We start from the raw sequence: 13,581 nt of genomic DNA on the forward strand, positions 1-13,581 counted from the left end.
TCTCTGTGTGTTCACCATGGTTGAATGAATGAATGAATGAATGAATGAATGAATGAATGAATGAATACTAGAAATTCATAGACGGCAAAAAAAATAAATAAATAAAAATTTGGAGGGAATGTGGGGACCACATAAAACATTATACTTTTATTACTTCATAACTTAGATTTACGAATAGATAGACTTTTTTTATTCAAAAAATAACCAAATATAGCCCTATTTCTCATCTAGCGCACACAAACTTGCTTGGACAACACTGGAATACATCACATCCGGTCGGCCGGTCGCATATGGTCTAGTCGCAGGAGTTCAAGTATTTCAACAAGTCCACAACTCAATTCGGATCTGAATTTTCAGCATACGGGGATGATCTGAACTCCACGCAGCTCCCGGACTAATCTCCATTAGAAATGAACAACTTCCGGTCTGTTGCTTGTCGTGTGCAGTGGAAAGGAGGCTTCAGACCTGGAAACATAGCACCTCCCATAGCTGGCCTATATTACAATAGCTAATGATCAATTATTATCATTGTTATTATGCTTGCTTATTTATTTGTTTTTTGTAAATAAATATTAAATATCAAAATTCTTGTCTAAACCTATAGTACTTTATTTTTAGTACTTTTTTTATGCAAGTAAAACTTACATTGGAGCATACATTTTCAAACATATCTAACAGAAAGAAGAATACCCTTGATTTTATGTCTTTACAGCTTTTTTTAAAGTCATAGTCCACCAAAGAGTATCATGCCTGTGGAAGAAGCCAAATTACAGTACATTAATGTCTAGATCATATACCCAGAGTGAGCCGTACATACACCTGAGCTCAAATGAAAGATTGTAATAGTAGTCTTGCCCTTGACACTTCTATTCTACAGGCCTTTTTCATAACATAATTTAGCATGTTCTCAGTGTTCACGCTGCGTTCCCCGGTGGAAACAGTGTTGCCTTCTTAAGTGCCTTTTCATTATTCTAAAAGCTTAAGAGTAAAATCGACCCTTCGATGGATGAGGGACAAAACAGGAGAACTCAGGGGAACATATTACCCATAAGACCCTCACATTTCTTTAAAAGAACATCAGATTGACAGAAAAGTTGCTGGAAAGTGAGAATTAATTTGTTCAGTGATGACAAGTGATTATACAAGCGTAAACGCCTCGGTGTTGTCAACAAAACGTGAAGCGTTTTATGACATGTATGCTTTATATTGTCCAGTCCTGACTTTTATTTACATATAAATGGAATTTTTACAGCACTCAGATTTAATTATGCTTATAATTAGCTTTTCTCATGTGACACATTTGAGCTTCCGCAAGAACCAATGAGGTTGGTTTTTATTCAAAAACCTAAATGAAATAACACACTGATCAGAACTTGACTCTTTATAATCAAAAGTTTTGCTTTTATCATTGCAGCCCATTTAACTGTATGTTTGTACTTAACCTATTGTCCCTATAGACAACCATCATGAGACAAAGCCACTTTTCAAAGTGTAGTCTAACTTTTATTTAGATTTTTAAATACCAACTCATTATTTTTAAAGAAAATGCTTTAATTTTTAAATACTCCATATGAAATGTCAATACATAGCATGCAGTATATCTTGAAGATAACAATTAATGCCAAATGTTTGCCCAAATAAAATAATTAGGTTGTTGTTTCTTTTCTTTTATGCAGAACTATATACAATAACTCATAGTATCTGAATTCCAACCTAGACTAGTTTGTAACTACAAAAAATCTGTTGGATAATGAATACAACAAATTAAAACAAGGAACATGCAGGACTCCTGCAAGAATCCTACAGAAAACATGAAGGACTTCTATAGGGAACAAGCAAGACTTCTGTAGCAATTCTACGAGAATCGCGATAATCACATAGGGAGCATGTAAGAATCCTACAGGAAACATGCATGACTCCTGCAGGAATATTACAAAGAACATGCAGGAATTCCTGCTTTAAATGTATTACTTTTTAAACTCGTTACTCTAATCACTGATGTTAAGTATTACTCTAAATTTATGTAAAGTAAATGTTACAAATAACTTTATTTCTATACAAGGGTGAGCTAATTATTATATTTTAACCCCTTCAGACTCGAATTATGTTCAAAGTTTCTGAAAAAGGTAAAAAATATGTTTTCAAAGTTCTTAAGGCTCCTATAAAGGAAACCAGATTATAATAAAAATTCAACACTCTTTAAGTGTACACACACACACACACACACACACACACACACACACACACACACACACACACACACACACACACACACACACACACACACTTAAATATATACTATATACTGTATATACATTTTTGTCCAATTCAATCGAAATTTATTTTTAAAATCAAACATTAACATTGTAGATTTTTTACTATAATTTTGAGTTTTTTTTAATAAATTGCAAAGCAATAAATTGCTTTGTTTATAACAAACTTTATCTTCATCTTCCTCATCACTCCACATAACGTTCACATCCCTTCATAGATATATATATATATATATATATATATATATATATATATATATATATATATACACACACCCATGATGTAAAGCTTGCAATGTTACAAGAGATTTTAAATATTAATAATAGTAATAATAATAATAATAAAAATAAAAACGCTACAAGATATACACCAACAAATAAAAATGCAGAGAATTACAAGGTTGCATAAAGTCCCAGTAAGAAGGCAGAAGTCATATCACAATAATAAAACAATAAAGAACAATAAAAAAAGGAAAATGTTACAAGGTCTTACGATCATTTCAATGGATGACAACTGACCACTCTCATGGACTGCAGGCTTTAATAGATGAAATGCTCAGGAACCACAAAAAGCATGGGCTGACATGTGATGTCCACTGTAATGGACACAGGAATAAAACACATTTTTCAGAATTCATAACGGATTAAAACTTTCTGGAAAAGTTTGCTCTGATTGGTAAACTACTATTGGTCAGTGGTGAGTATAAGATGAGTGTGGCTCTGAAGCTTCATCTTGTTTAATGTCCAGATATTTTTTGGATTAAATTGGTTTGTTCAGCCCTTTTAGGTCAGACATCTGTTTGTGAAAAAGACAAAGAACTGTTTTTTGGGATTTTACAAACATATTTTTACTCAGCAGCAAAAAGCAAAAAAATAACCTAAGTATCTTGAGCAAAAAGACTGTCGGCTCTATATCCATCACACAGACTGACCCGATAAGTGCAGACACTGAGACTTCAGCTGGGAGTTAGACCTACTATTCAGGTGACCAATTTGTCATTGATCTTCCCATTTGGGCTGTTGTTTTCTGTTGATTTTCTATACGGGAGCCTCTCATCACGGCCTTATTGAGCAAAAATAAAATAAAAGGGAGGTTTCATCCGTTTCACAGGCAGCAAGCTCATTCATCTTTAAGGAATAATTATACATGTCGTTGAATTATTGGTACACAACTGATATCTGAACCTCGACAGGCTTTAGCATAACTGTTTCCATTCGTACAGTCATGCTCTGCTTTCTGTCATTTCCATTCTTGGCAGTGTTTCCAATGTATTAATAATACACCGACATGCTCTGTGTCAGATATACTTTAAGGTTACGTGTTAACTGAGGTGTTCAAAAACATAATGATCTTTCTCAGGGCTTGACTTCAACTTTTTTGTTCATAGCCACAGTGGATAATTGTTTTCACGAGTCACTTAATTTTACTGGCCATTTCATGTGCCTAGAAACGTGTTTTATATTAAAGTTTAAAATAAATTTGATTGATAACATCATTACATTGTCATATCAGTTGATATACAGTAGACACCTCATTAAAGCAGCTGTAGATTTCTAAGGAAGTTCAGTATGAATGCATTTACATTGCAAAAAAATAAAATAAATAAAAAATAAACTGGTCAAGTTTAAGTCTGTTTATGAGCTTAACGCCGTAAATAATTATTTAAATACATAAATATGAAATGCTGGAAAAATGTAATGATACATTTTAATATGACTTCCTAAATGAGAGAGTTATTCATTCACTCACATGGCTGATATATTCAAGCATAAAGCAAATCCATGGAATCTTAATGGTTCAATAAATCAGACTCACGTGACGCTGCATTCCCATTCAAAGAAACACCACATCTGCTGCTGGGTTTCCTTCAACCAGTCTTAATTCACATTTTGAAGTATCACAACTAATATTTAAATAAAACTCATTTTAAATAAAAATCCCTTAATTTGCAAATGTTTTACGCTAACATGAGATGGTGATTTTGGACTAAAAAGGTAACGTGAATAGGATATTTATCAAAGAAACTCTGATGTTGCAAACATCACAATCACGTGACTAATCAGCTGTCCTCTTTATGCTTGCTTTGTTTACTGTTGGTCACTTGGTTAACAATACTAGAGTCGTCTGCTCTAAAAACTTAATGGGAATAAACCTAATTCATACATGCCAACATTGGGATGTGAAAATGAGGGACCCAAATTACCAAACTGTTCATCTTAAACTGTTTCACTTTAAATAACTTTAGAAAAATATCAGAAAATAACAGAAAAAGTTTAGCCTGTTAAAATTAATAGCTATTATCAAGAAATTAAATCAAGTTACCAAACTCATTACACTTTTAATCACTGTATAATTTAAACATTCTTATTAAGGAGCAGCAAATGAATCTCTCATTTAGATTTTTCGTTTGATTATATTAAATAACAGGTGTCACTTAAAAATGCACACATCTATAATGAAAGCATTCGATTGCTTTACTAACTGCTTATTTAAGACAAAATTTGTTGTGTTTAAAAGAAAACCCACTAAGATCGATGTGTTTAGATGTTGTTATTATTATTATTATTATTATTATTATTATGAGTATACTATATGTCTGTTCAAACACACACCAAAAACCCAGAGTGTCCACTTTTTCTTCGCTTCAGAATCTGTTTAGAAAACAGCGTCAACAGTCACACACCGCTACATCAACGGGCATTTTGAGGATTGCATAGGAGGGGAAATGGCGCCTGTAAGGGAAAAGAAGGGAATCCTGCCATTCTTATATTTGTTTCTAAAATAAAGAGCAGAACAGATTCACATTAGAGAGCAAGAGGTGTCCTCTGGTGGTTTGGGGGTATGGGTTGCGTATATGGAGGATCGACTCTTTAATGTTTATTGCCACCCTTCATAGAAATATATAAAAATATATATATGGGGAAAATACCTTTTACGAGATGATAGCACGATAGAATGATAAAATACGGGAGAATCCCGGGAAAAATGGAAGGGTTGAGAGGTATGACCTAATTCACATTTGCCTTTTTTTTTTCTTTTTCAAACTGTTTTTAAACAAATCTTAATAAGGACTTTTTGAAAACTATTTAAAAATATTTGCTTCATGTTGGGATGACAGACTTCTCTACTCTGATCTTTAATGATCACTAATCTTTTCATTTTTCAGTTCTTGTTTTGTTCTCTGAATGGCTCAGCTAAAGAAAACAACAAGAAAATGTTCAAACTCTTACACTTGTAATATTTAAAAAAAAAGTTGTGACAACAAATACTTGTTTACTAAAATTACATCACTTTATCAGTTTGATACGTACTTGTTCAAAACAACACTGATTCAAAAACAAGATTCACAAAAGTTTTGAATTTAGTATTGTCGCAAAAGAGGCTTTACCAGTTTGTTTCTTACTTTGTTTGAAACAATTTTAATAAAACCTTTTATTTATAGAACCCTTTCAAAGCACTAAAGGACACCTCACACAATAAAACACAAGACAGAAGAATGATAAACATATTAAAGCAGAAAATCATTAAAAGTAATCCCGAACAGAAAAGTTTTCACTTGGAATCTAAAATTAAAAATAAAGTTCACCTGACGAATATCTACCGGCAGAGAATTAATGAAACAGAGGTAAAACAATCAACATGTACAACACTGTCTAAAATGTAGGTCAATTGGCTTGTTTAAGCTCATTTGTTGCTTAACTAAACTTTAAAAAGGGGATTTTACTGGTTAAAAAAAAGAAAAAATGCAACAGTAAAAATCTGTTACCTGGTTAAGAGTAAGTTTAACACTGAAAAAAACATCAATTGAGTTTCCCAGAATCCCCTGCATGACATTACTGTTTTTTTTATTATGCAGTTAAGCATATTAGGCTTAAGTATTACATCTGTTAATACTATATGAAGTTTTGAATTTATTTATTTTTTGTATTTATTTCTTAATGTCAAAATCTGGGGAAGGTACGATGGCTCAGTGGTTAGCAGTGTTAGCAAGAAAGTCGCTGGTTGGAGTCCCGGAAAGTAAATTCTGGAAAGTAAAGTTATCAGTTTCTTTTCACTGATTTTTTTTTTTTTTACAGATTATTATTGTTAATTCATTTATTTTACATTGTAGGCTATATTGCACGGCAAGTAACGAATATAAAAACTGAAATATTCTTGTTGTGTGAGTTTATTGTGCTTATTAGTTTAATTTCTCCACAACGGTCTCAGAATATCAGAATCATTCTTTCTACAAATTGGTTTCTTCCTTAGTTTTGTTACTTTGAAAAAATAAAACACTATATAACACTTGTCACTAAGAAGTGTTCAGCCAATTTTAATCCGTATTTATGTTTTTACATTTTAACCAGTGTGGCTACTGGGAGTGATTGTGTTACGCACCACTGCTGAAAATTTACCCTCATTTTTACATTATAAAATTCTAATTTCAGAATATTATTGTTTTTATATTGATCAAATATTTGTAACCTTGCTATGCAGAAGAAATGTCTTATACTGTAGATCCATTATATTGGTAGTTTACTGCATGAATAAAATAGGTAAGTTTTTTCCCCCCAGGCATACGTCAAAGGTAATGTAAACTTTGTTGTTAACAAAATGGTTTAGTCAAATTCTTACTGAATTCCATCCAAGCTCTCAATCTCAAAAAGTCCACAAGCTTAATTAAATTTTGTGAATCTTCATTAGACTTGTGAACTGGCAGGCCTCTTGTGATCGGATTATGAGATTTGCTTAGGATTCACAAAATGAAACCAAATGTCTCATTTGAACTCAAGAGGTTTCCTGGAGCGTCTTGGAAAGTATGATGGAGAAATTGTGATAGCTCATAAAACTGAATGTGAAAACAAAGACAGAGGGAGTATATAACACAAGCCAAACAAACATTAAGGCTCAGTCTAATAATGTATTGTGATGGTGACATTATTATACCACATGTCTGGGTTCTGCATCAGGATAAACAATCACTGTTTTCAAATATCCATTTTCAAAATGATCCTTACAGTGTGTGTGTGTGTGTGTGTGTGTGTGTGTGTGTGTGTATCGTTAGACGAAGGACATTAAACATTTAGGAACATTAAGAGAGGAAAAGTCTTCAAAAAGCACAAGTAGCGGCAATAAGACATCAATGTTTTCATATCATCATCATTATCACTTCTAAGAAATATAAATGTGTAATTTATTTTAATGTGCACATTTTGATGTTTATTCAGTCCCTCAAGACATTTTGGATTCCATAAAACATACATCAAAATATATGCAATAAAACATTTGTAAATATGCGCTTACGCACACACACATACATTTAACATCATGTTGTTTTTTGTAATTAGAAATGACTTTATTTCTTTTCAAGTTGACATTTTCAGTGCTTTGCAGGGCTTATAAAACTGCAAAAATAACTGAAGTGAGTTGTTATGAAACACACTTGATCGATGTCCAGATCAGTGTGACAGACGTCCTGATGGTTCGCAGTCTCAGCATGCAAAAAACAAAAAAAACAAGGCACCCAGAAAATACATCCCAGCTTTAGAAATTCAGATCAAACTTGAAATGAATGGAGATTGAGAAGGAAAGTAATTGAGGGAGAGAGAAAAAAAAGTGTTGAAAAAACTAGCAAACAGTGTGAAGATGCAGCCATCTGCTTTCACTTTAATATTCTGACTGGACGAATCCAAGAAGACTACTCAAATAAACATGAGTGGAAAGAGTCCAGTTAGTGATCCATGGCGTCTTCATCGTCTTCATCATCACTGCTCTCAATGAAATCATCATCAATGCCTTCAATAGAAGGTCCAGCTTCATCTTCATCATCGTTGTGTTCTTCATCTTGCAGTTCTGCCAACAACTGCTCCGTATGTTCAAGCATGGGTTCGTCTTCACATCGCAGCTTCACATACAGCTACATTACAGAAAAAAAGACAGATCGTATGATTATTAGAGGAAGGATGGCAGTGTTTGATCAGAGAGAGCCTCAGCTTCGACTTCAGCATTAGTGTTCTCATGATACTGGAATTTATACAACCCCAAAGCAGATAAAAATGGGACAGTATGGAAAACACAAATAAAAAGAAAGAGCATTGTGAAAATTGACGTTGACTTGTATTTTATTGCAGACAACATGAACACAAAATATGTCATGTTTTGTCTGGCCAACTTCATTTCTTTTGTAAATACACATCCTTTCCTGTCATTCGGACCTGCAACACATTCCAAAAAAGTTGTGACAAGAGCAGTTTAGGTCTAGTAACCAGGTAAATTGGTTAAATAATAATGTGATTTGAAACAGGTGATGTCAACCGGTGATTGTTTTGGGTTGTAACTTTGATAACATATCTTAAAATGAACTAAAATTACAACATTAACCTCAAGCAGAGCTCAGTGTGTTTTACTACTGGTTTAGTCAGGCCATATGGCATAATTAAAAGTATAAACAAGTATAAAGCTGGCATAATTAAAAGTATGAGCAAGTATAAGGCCCTATCCCAACTCTACCCCTTTGCCCTTGTCCCAGTTCTCTTTAGCTTAAAGGCGCAGGGCTAAGGGGATAGCCCTGACTTTTCAGGGCCACACTCAAAACCAAGGGGTACAAAAAATTCCTTAATACACTATCCACAACGGCAGCATGGCTTTTTACAACAAACAAGCATTTATTTTAATACATTCATAATGACGTTCATGTTTTACAGTCATGCTTTAAAGAAAAAAAAAAGAAATGCAAAATTTCGATATCTATAATCCATAATAACTTCTGTAGTACCACAACATACTTTCACATCTGACACTTAATTCGAATATCCTGTCAGAAAAGTCTAGCGACTGGGAATTACAGTGTCTAGTATAATGTTAATGTTGTTTTTGTATGTTTATAGATGAATATGGCCACGGTGTAGATGCACAGTACAGTTACAATCTTATTTCCACATTAGATCGTTATGATAACATGATATATGCCTTCAGTGATTTCCTGAAGTTAAATACCAAAACATAATGCAACTGGAGTAAGAGGGGTCTGGATGCAGACCTGGTGAAGTGCAATCTGAGCTGCATCCAATGCTTTTTAATGCGCTCACCTAACCCCACCCCTAACCCTACCCATCACAGTGACGTCACTCACTCCATAGTGAGCAATGTCAGCTTCCATCATAAAGGTTGCATCCAGATATTATTGACTGGAATAACTAAAGCTGTCGTAATCATCAATCTCAAATGACTTAAGAGCTCACGATGACATATGATGACGTGTGCAGCTGCTGTAGTGCTGTAGTGAAACGCCTCTTACGTAAAATGCTCGGGCATTCTGTTTAAATGGGGAAACATCAAATTCTCCTAAATTACTTGCCAAGCTTACAATTAAACTTCATATTAAAAACCAGCAATAAAATTAAACAACAACTGTCACTTTAGTTTCATTTCTAAACGTTTAAATCACACAAAATCTGCAGAAATTTAAGTGTGGTTTGAGCCCCTCCCCCAGAAACTATATAGCACCCCCAGAACTCTATAGTCTATACCAGGGGTGGCCAATCCTGTTCCTGTAGAGCTACCTTCCTGCAGATTTCAGTTGCAACCCATATTAAACACACCTGCCTGTAATTATCACATGGTGTTCAGGTCCTAATTAATTGGTTCAGGTGTGTTTGATATGGGTAGCAACTGAAATCTGCAGGAAGGTAGCTCTCCAGGAACAGGATTGGCCACCCCTGGTTTTTAGTAATCAATGATTGGCTCCAGTACTATAAGGCGGGGCTTCATTGCCCATATTGACCGTTACACTTTTCTCCATTCAAAACTATACAAGTGACACGTCTTGAGTATTCTATAGTCTTTGTTCTGGTGTAAATGGCCCTTTACTGTACCTGTAGGTTTCGAACAAAAACTCAATTAGTTTAATCAAGTGTGTTTAATTAGGGTTAAAGCTAAAGAGATCTGTGGCTCTCCAGGAACTGAGTTTGACACCTGTGCTGCGTAAATAGTATGGAAATATGCAAATTTGGATGCAGCCTTTGTCTTTTGTTATTGATTATTGTTAATGACGGCTTCCACTTTTAAAAACAACTTCCTCAACAGTTTACTTTACACTGTGTTTTAAAAACCATCATCTGATGTTATTTGCGCAGTGGCACAGTGGGTAGCACGTCTGCCTCACAGCAAGAAAGTCGCTGGTTCGAGCCTCGGCTGGGTCAGTTGGCGTTTCTGTGTGGAGTTTGCATGTTCTCCCCATGTTTACGTGGGTTTCCTCTGAGTGGTAGCAGTAATTTGGGTAAGCTAAATTGTCTGTAGTGTATGTGTGTGAAAAATTGTGTATGGATGTTTCCCAGAGATGGGTTGCAGCTGGAAGGGCATCCCCTGCATAAAAAAACATATGCTGGATAAGTTGGCGGTTCATTCCGCTGTGGCAACCCCATATTAATAAAGGGACTAAGCCGAAAAGAAAGAATAAATGAAAAATATCTCTTGAATTGCAAGAAAATGTAAAAGAGAAATGCTGAAAACTGAAGCACAAATAACACACTAGGATTGAGATCCCTATCGCATCTAGTGTACAAAACGCATGTGAGCCACTGAAAACCGTGGATAATTAAAAAAAAAAAGACTAAATAAAACCTCTCCTCTGCATCACTCCTATATCTTTCTTTCTTATCTTTGTTCTGCATAAAGTATTTCAAGCAGTCTCTCTCTGTTTCTTTCTTTTGCCTTCTGTTTTTCTTTCTTCGAGAAGGTCCAGTGCCGGTGAAGTCAGCTGGCAAACTTCACAAATGAGTGTCTCCATTTCCAAGCCCAAAAGAAGCGAGTTGTGCATCAGAGGGAAAGTGTTCAGCAAGTGACTGAGTGTTTGCCAGGAAAAGAGGAGAATTCAATCCCCCCACTGTCTCTGCTCTTATCGCAGTAAAATATACCCCTGAAGAACATGATAAAAAAGCAATTCTCCAAGTGAAGGCAAAACAATATATCGCACCACACGTTCCGCCTTTGGTTTTTATAAAAGCCCTGGTGAGGATTTCATCCTCTTTCAGAAGGGGAATCTGCGCACGCCTGTTTCAGCCATGGGACGAAAACATAAAGGTGGTTGTAAAATGTTCGCTCATAATTCTGACTTGTTTCTCCTCATATTTCTGAGCTTATATGTAACATTTGAGATTTTTTTTTTCTCACACTTTTTCCAAACCAGGGTTCTTACAGTATAACTCTCAAATTCTTACAGAATTTTTTTTACAGTTCAGACTTTATTTCTCAGATACAAACTGTTACTATTAAAAATATTTTACTAACATATTAATAAGATGTATTTCTTTAATCTGTGATGAAATCAACTTTTATGAATTTATATCTTACAATACATAATTTATGTTTCTTACTTTTGACTTATAAGACTTTATATCTCAAAGTTGTAAGACTTTTCAGTTATGACTTCTTGAAAGTCAGATTTTATTCCGTATATAATTCACAATTTAGTGAAAGAAGTTAGATCGTTCTATTGCAAGAATAAAGCATCTAAATGACACTTTTGTTATTTTTATTCTACAACAAAAATGAGCTTCTCACAATTCTGTTAACTTGTCAGAATTCAATTTTTTTCTCTCTCAAAATCACAACTTGATGTCTCACAATTGTGAACTAGGCTTTCCCATAAATCTGACTGTACACTCACCGGCCACTTTATTAGGTAAACCTTATTAGTACCAGGTTGGACCCCATCTTGCCTTCAGAACTGCCTTAATGCTTAGTGGCATAGATTCAAAAAGGTACTGGAAATATTTCTCAGAGATTCTGTTCCATACTGACATGATAGTATTACGCAGTTGCAACAGAATTGTCGGCTGCACATCCATGATGTACATCTCCCTTTCCATCATATCCCAAAGGTGCTCTATTGGATTGAGAACTGGTGACTGAGGAGGCCATTTAAGTACAGTGAACTCATTGTACATGATCAACTATACTCGGGTAGGGTGTGGCATTGAAACGATGCTCAATTAGTACTAACGGGCACAAAGTGTGCCAAGAAAATTTTCCCCACACTATTATACCACCACCAGCAGCCTGAACCATGTTGTTTTTTTCCCTTTTTTTCAGACCATTCTCTGTAAACCCTTGAGATTGCTGTGCGTGAAGATCCCAGTATATCAGCAGTTTCTGAAAAATCAACAACAATGCCATGTTCAAAGTCACTTAAATCATCTTTCTTTGACATTCTGATGATCCGTTTAAACTGCAGCAGTTCGTCTTGACCATGTCTAAATGCATTAAGTTGCTGCCATGTGATTGGCTGTTTATAAATTTGCGTTAACATGAAGTTGGACAGGTGTACCTAATAAAGTGGCTGGAGAGTGCATTTTCCCTAATTCAGACTTTTTTCTTTTGCAGCTATTTTTCCTCCAAGTAAGAGCGAATGTATAGAGACTTTATTTGATTATTTCTTGCTATTTAGATAAAAAAAAACTGAGATATTAACTTGCAGCTTCGAGGAAAAATAGTGCAACTATTTTAAATAATTGATGATTAATGATCTAAATAATCAAACAAATGTATTAATTGTAGATTTTTCACTCAAGTGTGGCACAAATATACCCAGTAAAGTATATGTGAAAGAAGCATAAACAAAGTGTGCTCAGCTATAAAGACTGAATTCACTACAAATAGTGATGATGCATTAAAATCCCACACATCCCCTAGAAAGTATGCTCTGCAATGCATTAACAGTTATTATTAGACTTTAATTCAAAGTTAAAAGAACTGTCTGAAATAGATCACTGGGGGAGTGAAAATCTCTAGAATTTGAAGATCAAAGTAAATTGAATTTGACTTCCAGGAAACAGGCAAGTCTTTTCTAGTAATTCCAAAGGGCAGTACTAAATAAGAAAAAATAAGAAAAAATTGACATCTTCATTCTGTTTTCACTCTCTAGCTGTTAATGCAGTGTGTTTCCTTGGAGTTTATACTGCATTTAAAAGTAAACATAGATGTCAGATAATAACAATAATAATAAAAGTAAATTACAATAAAAAAGGTGACCATGTTATTATTAGTATTAATAAACTAATGGTAAATTTAACTATAAACAAACAAAAATTTCTACATATAAATACTAAATTAAAATGATAAATTACTGAGTGTTCAAAAATTAAAACGCCAATTTATAAAAAAATGTATAATGATTTTACATAAAAACTGAAACTAAAACCAGCACAGATGTCAGACAGACTTGCAACGGCTCAAACTTATACCCCTCGAAAGCCATACAAACTTCAATCAACCTTTAGAAAGCGTCATCTGAGAATGAGTAATGAACTCTATTTTTTTTAAAGG

At 34.2% G+C, this 13,581-nt stretch overlaps 1 protein-coding gene across 1 annotated transcript in view; it reads right to left on the reverse strand.

Moving 5' to 3' along the window:
* Positions 1-7,426: 7,426 nt before the first annotated feature.
* si:dkey-12j5.1 overlaps positions 7,427-13,581 on the reverse strand; it is a 152,982-nt gene continuing 146,827 nt past the window's right edge. Inside the window, exon 11 of the mRNA XM_087287177.1 lies at positions 7,427-8,173. Within this exon, the coding sequence (XP_087143303.1) occupies positions 7,988-8,173 (186 nt within the window). The 3' untranslated portion in view covers positions 7,427-7,987. The remainder of the gene's footprint in view (positions 8,174-13,581) is intronic.

The sequence above is a fragment of the Danio rerio genome, chromosome 16, assembly GCF_052040795.2.
Source record: "Danio rerio strain M-AB ecotype USA chromosome 16, GRCz13ab, whole genome shotgun sequence".
Taxonomy (NCBI): Eukaryota; Metazoa; Chordata; class Actinopteri; order Cypriniformes; family Danionidae; genus Danio; species Danio rerio.